We start from the raw sequence: 16,111 nt of genomic DNA, 5'->3' as shown, positions 1-16,111 counted from the left end.
ACTTCTTTACCGCTTTGATACTCTGTGCCCTGTCAGAGGACCAGTGTGGGGAATGTGTCAGCAGTTCGTTGTATTTGTTTTTCATTTGTAAACAGCCATGGCACCTCTGAAGGCAAGGGTCACTCCCCTTAAGGCGCTGTGGGCTACAGGTGTGGAAAACCAGGTGCATTTGGCATAATTAATAATGAATATACATCCACAGCAAAGCCTTGTCTTTTAGACAAATTTTTTCACATAACCTACTAAACATAACAACATAAGAGCATAACTAAGAATATATTAATGATATATTTTAGGCATATTTTTCTCAATAATCCATATGTAGACAAATAACTTTGCAAAGTACCTTATGTCTGCAGATATGGATATGGATTTTTTTTCTACTTGAATTTTTTCTCCTTAATGGAACTTTTAAGCTGCAGATAACTATTTCTTAGAGACCCTCTGCACTGTAGTTTAATCATTATTCCAGCTTATCAAAAAAGGTCACTATGACCTTTTGTTGCTGCATTTTGTACCTCTGGTAGCTAAATTAATGTCTGCTTGGAACATAGTGTGAGATCAGAGAATTTGGGAAAGAATAACCTTTGTGTGTGGATTAATAAAGGACTACACTTGCAATGAAATGAACAATCACATTCTTTCTCAGAATGAGCCACTCAGTGGAGGTGCTCAGGCAAAGGCAGTCCTCACAGCAGTCCCAGGCGGTGTTCTGAAAGCTGCTTCATATCTTTAAAGTTACCGTGGTGCCCTCCAATACGAGCATCAACGACTTCCCAGAAGCATTTGTAGCATTTGAGGAAAAGTTCAAGTGATAAAGACACTCAGCACAGACATTGTCTTGCTCTTGTCAAAGCAACACTGCCCTACACAAGGGCATGACATCTTCTCTGCTGTGCATCAGGTGACAGGTGGGGGCTCCTTGAGAAATGCCTTTGCTTTCTAGAATTTCACAAATGGCTACATCTTTGCTCACCATTCCCATTTCCAGCACCCAGTTCTTGCAGCTCAGTGACTGGGATGACTCCGGGATGGAAAATGTGATCGTTTGCTGATAACTTATGTAAAACTTCTGAGTCCAGGAGAAATGGGGAATATTACTCAGAGGTGGATAATTAAAAAAAATTGTAATAAAAAAATAGAAATCATTATAAAAGCTGCATTTTTGAGATTCTATTATTTTTAAGACAAGATATTATAATAAAGATTGTGGTGCTTTTGCAGATCCAAAGCTCTGCCCACAGCTGTGTGATGACATCAGGTTCAGCCTTTGCTGACTTTTATTAGCACTTACAATTTTGGAGGTATGTTGGAAAAAGCAAACTATGTATTTCAAAATCCAGGGGAACTAATTAAATAGAGCTCTAAACTTACTGCTTTTAAGGCTCTCACCCCCCTCCTCAATCAGTCTAACATAGCAAGGGCAGTGACTTAAAGGAGCAATTTTTGTTTGCTTTGTATTTATTTAAGGTCTATGACAGGCATTTAGACCCTTTCTTGGCTCACAAATGTTGTGTTTGGGTTTTTTTGCTGTTTTTTCTTGACATTGCTGCTGGAGCAGAAGATGACAACTCCTGCCTCCTGCATGTCCTTTGACATTCACTGCTTGCTGTGCTGTTGCACATCTGCTGTCTTTTATGAGAATGACTGGGTTCCAGTTCACCTTTGCATAGTGAACAGTTTATTTTAAATACATGGTGTGTTATGAGGAACAAAATGTGGTTGCTCTTTTCCCAGCATCCTATCACTATCCTTTTGAACAAAAATGGCTGATTATTCAAAGTTAGCTTTAATATATGCTAGGCTGCAGTATGTGGTTGCTTACTGCTCTCTCTTGTGCAGAGGAAAGATTTAAAAAGTCTTGTAAGTAAACTGCAGACTCAGTGCTCAGTTTCCTCCTGGGCAGCTGGTGGGTTGGGGGTTGTGCTCTGCCCTATCAGCCTCTTTTTGACACCATTATTTCTCTGCAGGCTTGACTGGAACTCAAGTGTCAGGCAAGGGTGGGAGCCACTAGCTTCAGGAAACTTGCAGGGTGATAAATCCTAGACAGCTCTTCCAAATGTCTTCCTGAAATGTGTGGAAAATTATTGCTGGTTTTTACTGTATGTTGCAGTATTGTACTGTTGTGGTTTTTACTTTGAAGATCCATTTTATGGGGTGGCAATCACATTTATGTTTAGACTGGAGCGCTCTCATAAATAGGGGCTTAAACTTCAGCTCTTAGGGGTGACTTGTCATAAACCCACCAAATGTCTGCTCAGCCCTGCTGAAATGTCTCCATGCAAAATGGAAATGGTTATATATTATGTCTTCTTTCTTTGCATTGAACACTTCTGCAACATCTCACTAAAGCAAGCTTGAAAAGCAGCAAGTCCATGGACTGCTTCCTCTTTCTCATGCTGACAGGAGCCAAGCTCACCCCATGTATTATATTTATGTAAAAGACATTAAGGATTGTTAGCTAAATGCCTGTTTGGTCTGTGCCTGACTAGCTCCACTGGACATCACTATTTGCACAAATCAGAGGTTAGTCTGAGGGTAAATTAATCAGTTTTCTGCCAAAGCATTGACCTCCTATGATTGATTGACCTGGCGAGCTGCCTTCAGCTGACAACAGGCCATAAAAAAGAGACTTCTGAGCAAAGGAGTGTCATTAGACTCTGAACTGCTTGGAGCCATGAAGGCAATACTGTTGGCTGTGGTTTACATCCCGTTCATCATGGCTGTGGAACGGTAAGAAAGCATGTCTGGCTTCACTGGCACACATCTCAGCTGGCTTCGTGGGGTGACCTGTGCTTGTTGCTACTTGAGGTCTCAAAAAATAAACCTTTTGTTAAAAAAATGGAGTATATGACAGTTCTAGAAAGGACAATCTGTGGTTTTTTGTGTGTGTTTATTTTATTTGCATAGAATCCCCTTGACTCGATTCAAATCTATCAAGAAACAGCTGAAGGAAAAGGGAGAATTAGAGGAGTTTTGGAGGAATCACCACCCTGATGTTTTTGCCCGGAGGTATCTGCATTGTTTCCCTGCAGATATTGCTTTATCAGTAGGAACTGCTTCAGAAAGGCTGTATGATTACATGAATGTAAGTACAGTTTTGGTAATGCAATCATTAGGACTCATCATTGTACTGAAGGCAGGGTTTTTTCCCCAGCATTTCAAATCTTGTCTGTCAATGAAATTATAGGGCTTGTGGTGTCTTGTTGCTTTATGCTATAAATCTTACATCATAAAAGACCAGGTTGCAATCTGCAAAATAAAGCATGTCTGGATCTAGGATAGCATGGGATCTGAGTAGAAGCTGATGTAAAGTAGTAGTAGTAGTCCTGTGACAGATTTTATTTTTGTATAGATCTGTATTGTACTTGATTGGGTCCCCAATGAAATATAGGAGGTTTGCCTGTATCAGTCTTGGTGAACTATAGGGCTTTTCTTAGCAGAATCTGATTACTTCATGTAGTCATATCTATTTACCAGACACTTGGACGCTTCTGTGTTATAAAAAAATCCTCCAAATCCCATTTATTTGATCAGGTGGAGTCATAAATCAGTGATGACAAAGACCTAAGTAGAGTTTTTTTATTTTTCTACTTTTATCTCTGGAGTTTAATATGTATTAAACACTGGAGACTGACCTGGGAGGATTTACCATCTAAACTGAAAAAGGAAAAATATTAATTCCACTGGATCTCAGACAGGCAAGTCAGCACGTCTACCATTTTGTAAGCTTTCTTGGTTTTAGAATTTTGTCCATTTGGATGGTCTTTGTTTTCTGTTTTATTTGGTTTTTCTGCTATGCTTATCTCAAGAGAAGCTAAGCTGCAGAAATGTTGTGAAGTCTTCATCTGAACAGGGAATGGAATCGAAGGCAAGGCCATATTCATTCAGCAAGAACTTACTGACACTTGAGGGCCATAAAGAAGAACATGAAGAAGAACAAAGGACACTGAAACATTTCAACTTTCTTTAAAGCTTATTTCAAAGAGGGATAAATGAAAATCTCAAAACAACCCTCTCAACAACAAAGCAAAACCCATGTCCCCAGCATATTCAGGAAGTACCAGGAACAGTTTTATTGCAGTGTGTATGTGGGCTTTCTGATTTTATGGGGATTTTTTTGTTGTTGTTGGTTTTTTTTTTAATGAACATCCCTTAGGTTTGTTTAATGCAGGAATAACATCCTACTGTACAGTTGGATATTCTCTTAAATGGCAGGCTTGCTTGCCTTTTCAAGATTATCTCATTCAGACTGTATATTTTGGGGTCAGAAACGTCAGTGTATTAATAAACAAGTACGCACTTGAAGGTACATATTCTAATACTTGTATTGCTGAAAAAAGTTTGGCAGTAGTTATTGCTTTTCTATCTGTGGTTGAATTCCAGAAATGCCTCTTCCTAAAAATAGGTCTCTTAATGCTGAAGTGCTCTTCCAGGGCCAGATAGGAGCACTTAGACGCTTGCATACGGGATGTGGGTAAGCACTTCAGTCCAGCATTCACGTGTTCACAGATTACCTCAGTCTCTGCTGCTATCCAGGGGTGGTCAGTGGTTTCTCCACCTGCTGGATGAACTTTGTCCAGTACATCAGGAACGGTTTGTGCAACGCGATACTTTTTGACTTCTATAATAGCTGCTAATTACAAAGGAAAAGGGGCAGCCACATAAGACAGTGTTTGTGCCACTGCTCAGAGCCCTCTGAAGCTGGCAGAGGTAGCTCATGCTGACTTTGCAACACTCACTTCTTATTGACATCAGTGAGGAGCAGCCTGAAAGTCTGTGTGGTCATCTGAGAGTTTCATCTTGAGGATGACCTTGCCACCTCTGAAGCCAGTGCAAGAGGGTTTGTTGACTCCATAGGGAACCCTACTGAATGTTTGCTTAAAAGGTTTAAAAAATGCCACACCATTGTTCATTCAGCTGGAGTAAAGCCTGCTGCCTGAAGCTACTCGTGGAACCAGAACTCTTCTCGTGGTGTGCATTTACGTTTAACTGGAATTGCTCAGGAGCCCCTGGGGGAGCCCAGTGCCATGCTCCCCATCAGGCTCTTCCCCAGGAGCAGCTGCAGGAGCTGGCTGAGCGGGCTGTTCCTCCGCAGGCGCAGTACTACGGGGTCGTGAGCGTCGGGACGCCGCCGCAGCGCTTCACCGTCGTGTTCGACACCGGCTCCTCCAACTTCTGGGTCCCGTCCGCCTATTGCATCAGCGAGGCCTGCAGTAAGAAATGTTCTCCCTGATGCCTCTCTTGTCTTGGGTCCAGAGACCTTGGCCATTCTCCTTGCCCAAGAAGGTTGCCTGCACCAGGGATCTGCAAGGACAGGCTTTGGAGCATCCCTTAGGGCCGCTCTCCTCTCCCCAGTTTGCTCCTCTGTCCCTCATGTCACTCTGCAGCCAGGGCAGGCACTGGCTGCACCTGCCCAGAGTCCCTCTGCACCATGGGGTAAAAGGCATGAAAACAGACCTGGGAGACCTACCAACAGGGGTGGAAATGCCCATTTTTGTTCTAATTTTTCTCCAAGATGCAAAATTACCTCTCGGGTACAGAAACACTGGGGTGTCTTCAGGGAAACTGAGGTGCCTGCAGTAGTTCTTCAACACTTTTCTCTTGAGAGAAGCAAAAATATGGCTCTCCTGTCTCATCTTCTGCATTGAGGAGTGGGAGAGTTGCCCAGACCACCCCTCAGTGTAGAGATGTCATTTTTTTTGTGCAGGGGTGCACCAGAAATTTAAGTCCTTCAAGTCAGATTCATATGAGCACAGAGGGGAAGCCTTCTCCTTGCAGTATGGCACAGGACAGCTTCTGGGCATTGCTGGCAAAGACACGCTGCAGGTGAGTGTCCACCTGAAATGGGAGTCAGCCTCCACATCGGCTGTTTTCAGGGCAGTTCAGATACTGGCCTTGCTCTGGAAAACCTTGCCTGGCTTAGGCAAGAGCAGGGGGAGGTCCCACCAAGTTGTGTGTTGAGAGGTATGGGTTCTGCTCCAGCTTTAGGCTGCCAACACAAATGCCTCAGATTTTATTTTTCATTTCTGCTTGTCTTCTTGGATCCTCTTCTGGGCTTATGAAAAAGCAGCCACATAATTAAGGCGTTCTAAGGAATCAGTGCTGCCTATCTGCCAAATGGGCACAGGATATGTTGATGCAAGTCACACAAAGATAGCCAGGCGTTATAAACTCAATGCATCTACTGATATGGATCAGAAATATGGCTAGTTTCTTGTTATTGGTGGTGTCATTACTTTCAGTTGTGGTTGTTCTTTGCCTGGTTGTTTGTTACCTTTTTTTTTACCAAACAGATAAGTAACATCTCCATCAAGGCACAGGACTTCGGCGAGTCGGTGTTTGAGCCAGGAACAACTTTTATCCTTGCCCATTTTGATGGTGTACTGGGCTTAGGCTACCCCTCCTTAGCTGTGGGCAATGCTCTGCCTGTGTTTGACAGCATCATGAACCAGAACCTGGTAGAGGAGCCAATCTTCTCCTTCTATCTGAAAAGGTCTGTCTTTAAAATGACACTGTTGAAAAAGAAGTAAATCTATTGTTGATAGAAACAGCTGTGCATCTCAATGAAGTGTCAACCCTAGAAAGAAATTTCCCCTATTTTTTGATTCTTTGTGTTGTTTTTTTGTTTTCAATTTGACATTGAAGATTATGGCATGAAAAGAAAAAATGTTATGGAGAGGACCATGACTTTTTTGACAGAGATTTATTCCTGTTGGAGCTGGTCATAAGTAAAAGTAAAGTACCCAGCTCAAACTCACCATGTCTGTTGCCAGAGGTTTCCCTCTGCCCCATGCAGATGAGCAGAAGTGCTGTGCTACACCCAAATAGCCACATTTCAGAAAAATACTGTTCCCCAATCTGGACCTAGCTGCAACTTCACCTATTTCTCTAGTGTTTCTTCTGAGCTGAGAGTAGCAACTGGCTCAGCCTGCTCCTGATGCCTAGCTTGGTGTCTACAGTAAGTCTTCTCAGAGATTGTTTGGAGGGTCTGAGTTGGAACATATACAGTGATAATTTAGTAATAATCCATTTCAGCCATCCATATCTGAATTTGGAGAGGGCTGTGATTTGACTTTTGCTTTTTAAGTGTAGTCTCATTGGTGCATGCTGGCTCACTCCCATGTCTGTGTTAAACTGTTTTCTGCTTTCAGGGGAGACGACACCGAGAATGGCAGTGAGTTGATCCTGGGGGGAATAGACCATTCTCTCTACAAAGGTTCAATCCACTGGGTCCCAGTCACTGAGAAGAGCTACTGGCAAATACACATGAACAAGTATGTATGTATGTATGTATGTATAAAAAACCTGGTGGAATTTACCTCCCTAGGTAAACCCGCAGAACAGAACCTGGTGGCACTGGTGCAGGAGGACTTAGCTGCAGTGTTTTACCCCCATGCCCCTCAAAGAGGGATTCACCAGGATGAGATCAGGGTTTGTTAGTTCTCTAAACCTGCTGTGACATGGGTAGCTGGTTTCTGGGACAGCATGATAGTATGTTTTCATATGATGCACCAGTGGTCAAGGTGAGTCTTGGTGGACTGTTCAGTTAAGAAGTTAAGGCACCCAGGAATAGAATCCAGCCCTGGGTCCTGCTTTCCTCTGCTCTGATAACTCTGACCAAAGTAGCTTGTATTCCTTTGTCCTACCTCTAGCACACTGTCTAAACTGATAAGAACACATACCAGGGAGTGAGGACAAATTCATCAGCAGCAAGTGCATGATTAGAGTTGTAGGAATCTCAAGTGGGTCTACAGACATTCTTGTCTTTAGTAGAGCTGGACAGCTAGTTTTAATCATAGAAACACAGAATCATTTGGGTTGGAAAAGATCTTTAGGATCATTGAGTACAACTGTCTATCCAGCACCACTATCAAGTACATCACTAAACCATGTCCTCAAGTGCCACATTCACACATCATTTGAACACTTCCAAGGATGGTGACCCTACCACTTCCCTAGACAGCGTGTTCCAATGCTTTACAATGGTTTCTGTGAAGAAATTTTTCCTAATATGCAATCTTAAATCTACCCTGGTGCAACTTGAGGCCATTTCCACTTGTCCTGTTACTTGTTGTCTGGGATTAACTTCAGTCAGTAGTCTGCTACTTTAACTAGCAATAATATGGTGTTTCAGTCACAGTGTATATGCCATTTGCTTAAAGCTGCTTTTTTTTTGAAATTTCATTTGCAGTATAAAGATCCAGGGCCGGGTGGCATTTTGCTCCCATGGCTGCGAAGCCATCGTTGACTCAGGCACTTCTCTTATCACCGGCCCCTCTTCACAAATCAGGCGACTGCAGGAATATATTGGGGCAAGTCCATCAAATACTGGAGAGGTAAAAAAATTTACAGCCAGGAAACAGCTAGAGAGGAAGAGAAACTGGGTGTAAGATGCAAAGAGTTGGAAAATAACAGAAATGATTGCTTAGACAGGTGCCATCAAAAGCCTTGTTTCCAGGACAGCACTGAGCGCTGAGCCAAGCTGCTTTTGACCTATATGTCTTGTCCCAGCCCTCTTCCCAAATTTTCATCTTCTATACTGGTGTGTAAGGAAATAATGGTGACATCTGTTTGAGGAATTGAGCTGTCCTCTGCATGAGAGATAATTTTCCTTTGGAAGCTCAGAGGATTTTTGATGTCCCCAGCTCTGGCTACTGGCTCACCCAAGCCAGGAGGGATTTGGTGCTGATTGCCAGCTGTGTCAGCATCAGATGGAAAGGGAATGGTATTTTACTGACAGCCCCACAGTGCCTTCACTGACAGGACCTCTCATTGTCAGCTTGCAGTGGAGCAGTTGGTGTCGCGCCAGAGCTCCTGGGAGGGACACACATCAGTGTCACTCACAGTGCTGGCTCCTTGCAGATGAGTCACAGGGTACAGGACAAGGCTTGCTGGCTCCTACTCTTCCTCCCGAACCTTGCTCCTCTGACCCTTTGCTGGTTTTCCTTTCTTCCCTGCTGCTGTCTCCTGCATCTCCCTTGCTGACACTCCTTACCACTCCTTCCTGTCCCTGCCTCCAGGCAAAGAGCGATTTATTCCTACCGTGCCTATTGCTGGCCCTTGGCTGGCTCCCACAGGTCACCAGCACGTTGCCACAGCTCCAGTGCTCAAGGAATGCTGCTGTGTGTGGCTTTTGTTAACTTTGCATTTCACAGAATGTTCTGAGTTGGAAGGGACCCACAAGGATCATCAAGTCCAGCTCTCAGGTGAATGGCCTGTACACGGATCAAACCCACAACCATGGTGTTATTAGCACCACTATGTCCTAACCAACTGAGCTAATCCCAATTTGTCTTGATCATGACCCAAAACTACTCTTGGAAGAAAATTAAGGGTATTGCAAGTGCCCAGTGCACTGGACAAAGAGCAAAGACAAAAGTGGACTCTTAATCCACTTTTATTTGTAAGAGAAGGACTTGCAGTGACCTCTGTGTAACTCCTGAGGCTCCTGATTCTTTCTCAGTTAAACCTTTAATCTTGATTTTGTTCAAATTTTTAGATACATGCCAAAGAGTATGCTCTAATAACAAGTTGATTTTATAATGGTTCATGCTAATGAACATAGACAAATATGTATTTCCAACGTACTTATACTAACCTAACACAAACAAAGAATGGGTCATTGCTGTGTGGGTTCATTTACACCACTGCTGACCTAAGAACATTCATCCTGCAGAACATTCATCTCAGATTTCAAAAAAACATCCTGAAAATAAGACTTTCTGTGACTGATCTTTAGCAATCATAGACAGACTGCACATATTGGCTCAAATTTATCCCACTAAAAGTGAGTGTATCCATCCCAGATTTTACCAGAATTTTTATCTCCTTTCAGGAAGGATTGATTTGTTCTGCATGTCCTATTCTGTAATAGCTATGTCAAAGAATTATATCTCGCTTCTTGTAGCCTACAAATCATTTTGCTGGCTTTTTGTACCCTTGTCCTCTGTATCCCATGATTTTTTTTTCTAATGGCATGACAACTGGTAAGTGCACACAAGATGTAGGGTTATGTTTTCATAAAATAGATTGAAAAACAGCAAAAAGCAGATTCTTCCTTCCAGGAAGCCTCTAAAACAATGATTTAAAACACTACAGTTTGCAACAAAGATTCCTCTGGGACTTGGAGCATTCTGCAGTGCTGTTTCACACTTGGGTGTTTCATGAAATAACTAGAAAGGCCAGGAAATTATCTTCTCTGTTACTGTAACTGAATATATTATTTATGAACATTAATGACCATGCCAGGGTTTAGTCCTTCTACTCTTTAAATCCCACTCCAGGGCAAAGTATAAGCATAAAGTGCTGTATTCCTTGCTACCTTTGTTTTCCTTTAAGTGATGGTATTATGGGAGGAGCTGGGATGAGCTGCACCCATCGGGTGCTCCCCCTGTGGCTGGAGCAGCTCCCTCTGCCCTGTCAAGGCCAGAGCATTGGAGAACTTTTGCTTCAGCAGATCTTGCTGGTGTAGGCTCGCTCGGGCTCACGCACGTAGTTTTGCCTTGGAATTGCACAGGGAGGGTATCAGAGCCCCTTCACCTCCTTTCTCTTGGGACTTGCAAGGATTTTCATCAGCCCTGTGTCCCGAGGATGCAGTGGTCTGGGCTGCTGGGCTGGTTTGACTGAGTATAGAAAAGCTGAGGGCAGTGTTAGGTTCTAAGTCAGCCTGATGGTGTTTCTCTGTAGTAAATTCACTATTACCTACCCCAAAAGCCTTGAATTCAAAGAGCAATGCTTAAAGACAAAGTGATCCCATCTCAGTCAGAGCACTGTGTCCAGTTTCTCGTAGACTGCAGAAGGTTGTCAAGCTTGCCTCACATAAGTCTCACCATCGGGCACCACGAATACAAGCTGACAGCAGAGCAGTACATCATCAAGGTGTGTATCCGCAGCCTCCCCGCTCCCTGTTCCTTCCTCCCTGAGCTGGGCACGGAGCAGGCTGCTGCAGGGATGTGTGCTTTCTCTTCCAGGAGTCTATTGATGACCAAACCTTCTGCATGAGTGGCTTTCAGTCTCTCGACATCCCCACTCGCAGTGGTTCACTCTGGATTTTGGGAGATGTCTTCATGTCTGCATTTTACTGTATTTTTGACCGTGGGAATGACAGAGTGGGATTTGCAAAAGCTGCTCACAGGAAGGATTACTACTGAGCCCTAATAGCATTTATTCTGTCTGAAGATAAGGTAATGATCTTCAACACATGTGTAAAGAAGAGTTTTTACTGAAACTGTGGACCTACATGCACATTGTGTTGTCCCCCTCCAAGTTTTAAGGACTTTGCAGTGATACTTGTCCCAGATAATATAGTTTGGTTAAATATCTGTGTGTTTACAATGGAGAAACATTTTTTTCTGAGTAACTCATGAACACTACAGCTCTGCAGAGCAGCTCAGCACTCAGATTTGCAAAAAGATCAGGAAGAATAAAAATACTGAAGTGTGCCAGGCTGAAAAGATAGCAGCTATGTGTGGGGAAAACTCATCCTAGTCCTGCCTGGTCTGGCTATCCTTTTTTCTTCTTGTGTGCTAGTTTCCACCTCATTTCCTACAGCTTTTCTTCCATCATTATTTTCTGTGGTTGGGGTTTTGTTCAACTTTGTTTCCTGAGTGCCTTGGAAATTCTCTTTAAATTAGTTTACTCCAACCAGCTTATATAAAAGGGAATTTGACTGATGCCTGCGTGGCCACTAATTTCAACTATTGTTCCTTGCACAATTTCCATCTCCTTACACCTCTCAAACTTGCTTTTCCCCTGGGATTCATTGTCCCTTGATAATTCTCCTTTTTTGGGTCTTGGCATTTGATGTCGGTGCTTTAGGTCAGACGCTGCTTTTAGCACCTGACTCGTCTCAGCAGTGGGAACAGCTGGAGCAGCATCTATTCACACTAGAAATCCCAGACTGCAGCCCGTGCAAAGGGATACCAGTGTTCCTCCAGCTCAGATGGGTCATGGGACCCATGCACCTACACTACACATCTACTGCCCCTTGAACTTGTTATTTCCCCTGGCACTTCTTGTCAGCAGCGGCAGGAGTTTCAGATGGAACAGCCACAGGTAGCTGTGCTGATCTAAGAAAAGATTCACCTAAATTCTACCTGCTGGAGTATTTGTTCAGGTTGCTAAAGCTGATACTGCCCCCATACACATGAATAAAACTTAACCAAACAAAATCTGCTTTGATCTTAGTGCTGTTTCTGTTACATTTTATGTTTCTTTACAATGGTTCCAGTGCTGGGAGGAAGGGGAGTTGAGGGTGGAACAACAATTGAAAATTCAGGTTGCTCTCTGCCCTGGAGGAAAAAAAAAAAGTCATGTGTTGGAGTGTTGGGGCTGCTTGTATCTTCCTAAAGCCAAAAAATGTGCACTGGGCACCTCACCAGCAGGGCAAAGCCATGGGGAGATGGAGACTGGCCCCGTGGTGGCATTGCTGGGACAGAGGTTGGGTGTCCACAGGCACTTGCTGCTGCTGTCTGTCTGGATGTGCCTGGCACAGACCAAAGGCAATGTCCATTGCTGGCCTTGGTGGTATCACAATCACAGCCCCTTAGATTTTATGTTTTCAGTTGCAAGACTCAATAAGTACTACAAAAACAGGACAGTTTTCCTATAGGTATTTCTGAAATACTGATCTTGCCTTCCTGTATGGAACAATCCTTCTCAGTGGTGCCTGTTTTCATGACTCTCTATTTGAAGCCACATTGTGTTACACATTTGGCATCCAGGCTATCAACCTCTAGCAAAGGAGACTCTTCTGCCAGCTGTCTTTTCTGCAGATAAGACAGAACTGTGTGAAGTTATCCTGTATTTCAGGTCCATCTTGCCTTGATCCCCCTTTGTCTATGCCACTCTTAAAGAATGGATTCACCACGAGCTAACTTATTTGTCTAGAAAATGTCATTTGTTTGGTCGTGAACCGAGACAAACAAACATCTATAAAGCCCCATCCCTCATTTAACAGCAGCAGGGTATTTTTGTTTTCTCTGCTATGCAGCATACTTAACACTCTGGTACATTTTCATTATATATTAAATATGTATATGTTCTTATATGAGTTTGCAGTCCGAGATCTGTTATTTACAATAGAAGATTTTGAGAATGTTGGGACACGTCCCCACAGCCAGTTGGTCCCAGCACTGACATCTTGGCCCTATTAATTCCAGTGCAGAGTGTGAACACATCCTGGAAACAGGTGGAAAGTCAGGCAGCATGAACAGGGACTAGCCCTCTCTTTGTTCTGATATATCTGATCTTGCTCAAGATTAACACCATCTGATGACAGCAAGCTGCTGCTCTGACCTACTTGTCTATCCTGGCCCTGTTCTATCCTTGTCCAACTTTGCCAGCTTCTGTAAGGGCCTTGCTGTTCCTGGTAGACATCAAGTTGATTTGCATGGTAAGTCAAACCCTTGCCGGAAGTGCTTCCTGGGAGTTCAGTACAATCAGGACAGTGGTGTATCTCAAAGTGCCTTTATTCATGTAATAATTCCACATTGCTTATACCTGTGAGCATGAATTGTAGAGTGTTTGGTTTGCTAAAATACTCCATCTACCATGCTAAGGTGAATAGTTTGCTGAGAGAAGTGCCTAAGAGAGCACATAATCCCAAAAGATAGTTTAATACAAATCAGAGTACACTGATGTTTGCCAAAGTGAGATAACAGACTAAATTTTTCTGGTAGCTCATCCCAGCACTAGTTTCTTCAGAAGCAATGAACAGAGTACCGTAGCTAACCTGGAAACTGGCCCACTGTGTGAAATGCTGCTTGTGTATTACAGGTGGCATTGCATGACTTCGGAGCTGTGATTCCTAATTTAGCATGCATCCACATGTGTAATAGACACCTCTGTGGGGCTTAACTGAAGCTCTTGCCTACCTAGTGGCTGCTGAGTGGCCACCCGTAGCCTCCATCAAACAATGAACACATTGCAGGATCAGGGAGTGCTGGCAGAGTGAGTGGGAGAGGCAGCAAAATCATTGCTGATTAGATGTATAATGTCCTGGTGGAAAGCAGCAGTGTGCATCCTAGGCTGAGAAGATGTGCAGAGCTGGATGGTGAGAAGCTGGGAAGGCTTTTCATGCTTAGCAGTGCTGGGATGAAACAAGCTGGTATTTGGGTTGGGGGCAAAGAGCACTTTGGTCCAATACCTTAAGCCCTGGTGGAAGCTATGTGAAGGATTAGAGGGAGGAGGTATGGTGGGACCGGACTCTCATGTATGTTTGTGGTGGACACTTGAGAGCCATCTCTAATTTCTGGCTTAAGTTTCCTTACAGCGTGAAGCACAGCTCCTCAAGCTTAGGTACTGTGAGGAGAGAGCTAGATAATGGGCCAGGCTTCCTTCACAGCTGCTGAAAACTCTTCCTGTACATGCACAGCTGGGAGGAGTATGGCCAAACTCCCCAGAAACTTGTATTGCTCTCCTGACTTTAACAGAAGTGCTATAGAGGACAGCAGCAGTTACTTTTACTTTGTTTCTAGCTGTGAGACTGGAGCCGTCTGGCTGTCCTTAAAATATATTGTTTATACCTAAAATTAGCCATTTATTTAAGTAAAGCTCATTGGTAAATTAAGTTCCTTGACAATTGCAGATGCAATTAGATTGAGAAACATTTAATTGAAAAGTGTGGCTTCAGCTACAAGAAGAAAGAGGGACTCAGGAGGAAAAAGGGAATGCTTCCAGAAGCTGCATAAGGGCCATTCAGAAAATTGGACTCCTAGGCTAAGGCGTTGTTCATTTCTGTATAATTTCACTCCACAGAGTTTCTTATTTTGTTGATCAAACCTGAACATAGCAACCTGAATTGCCTGAGACTTGTTGTGGAGTGGCAAGGGTGAGGTTGCACCAGAACACCTGACTCCAAACTGTGATCAAATTTCAATAAGCTGCTGTCACATACCAGTGTCACCTCATCTCATGGTGGGAAGAAGTCCTTCCACAGGTAAGTGGTAAGCAAATCTGTGCTTAGCTTCCCTGCATAACTGGAATTCACATAATATGAGTTTAAACAGGGCTTCCTTAGGCCAAGTGTCCTCTGCTTCCTAAACTGATGGGATACATGTGTTGTTGTCCAGTGTCTTTGGAGGATTTGAGAGCATGGCTCTGCTTAGACCTAATATACAGCAGCAGGAGCCAATTTCCAGACTGAAATAAAGCTGGAAGAAGTACAAGTGGGGAGGGCTGTTGGTTTTTGTTCGAAGCCTACCCAGATGAGATAGATGTATGATAGATGTGATACCAGCTAGAAGGGCTCCTCACCTAAGTTGTTTGCCATAGGAGCAGGAGCAGGCAGGTCTGTTCATTCCCTTCCCAGATTCAGGGAGTACTAAAGTCTACTGTACTAAATACTGGTGTTACCAGTCACCATGGCAGAGAGGTTGGTTTGTTTTTTGAAGTGCAACCTTCTGAGCAAGAGAGCTGGGTGGATTTGCTGTCCATGCAGTCCATACTGCTTTTGCTGGTTGTTGCAGACTCATAACTTTTGGTCCCCCCCTGGACTTTTGTAAATGTGGGTGAGAGCTAAACCCAAGGAGCTGTGGCTGCTTTCCTGGCCTGCTTTGAGACTTCTTGCAGGAGTGACAGCTGAAAGGCCAGGTCACTCTCAGCAGGTTTAGGGAGGGGGCTTGGTAATCCCTGGAATAAAGGGGCCACCTAATGCTGACTCAGGTTTGGGTTAATTGAGAATCTGTGTGGCACATCTGGGCAGCATGGGAATGGGGGAGAAGTTTAGGAAGTAGAGAACAGTTTTGGTAGGAGTCATGGGCCACTTTGTTGTGTGCCTGGGTTGACTACAGCCTATGCACTTCCAGCTGAAGATCTCCACAAGAGTGGAGCCCTAAGCTCAGTTGCACCTGCAGCTCCATCACCTCTTGAGAGAGCGCTGCAGCCCTGTCATCACTAGGGTGGCCACCTGGGAGCCTCATTTTACAATAAAGTGTCACTGCATATGCCACATACGTGCTCCAAAGCTCAGACATCCCATGCCCAGCTCAACAGCTGTTTTACACCTTCCATTTTTCGAAATGAAATTGAACATTTAATCCTTTTACTTTTTTTACTCTTTAGTGGCATAGCTTCATCAGGAGTGGGGCAGAATACTGTCCTACACAAG

The 16,111-nt window shown here is 43.7% G+C and overlaps 1 protein-coding gene across 1 annotated transcript; it reads left to right on the top strand.

Annotated features, from left to right (window-relative positions):
* The first annotated feature begins 2,677 nt into the window (after nucleotides 1-2,677).
* On the top strand, nucleotides 2,678-11,298 carry LOC134549365 (cathepsin E-like). The gene is made up of 9 exons (XM_063394913.1): nucleotides 2,678-2,733; nucleotides 2,911-3,088; nucleotides 5,099-5,216; nucleotides 5,711-5,829; nucleotides 6,297-6,496; nucleotides 7,155-7,277; nucleotides 8,195-8,339; nucleotides 10,783-10,881; nucleotides 10,974-11,298. Exons 1-9 carry the CDS (start codon nucleotides 2,678-2,680, stop codon nucleotides 11,151-11,153), a joined length of 1,218 nt encoding a protein of 405 aa, XP_063250983.1. The 3' UTR covers nucleotides 11,154-11,298.
* The last annotated feature ends 4,813 nt before the right edge of the window (nucleotides 11,299-16,111 follow it).

The sequence above is a fragment of the Prinia subflava genome, chromosome 4 (genome assembly GCF_021018805.1).
Source record: "Prinia subflava isolate CZ2003 ecotype Zambia chromosome 4, Cam_Psub_1.2, whole genome shotgun sequence".
Classification (NCBI taxonomy): Eukaryota; Metazoa; Chordata; class Aves; order Passeriformes; family Cisticolidae; genus Prinia; species Prinia subflava.
This window is presented reverse-complemented; position numbering and strand designations above follow the sequence as displayed.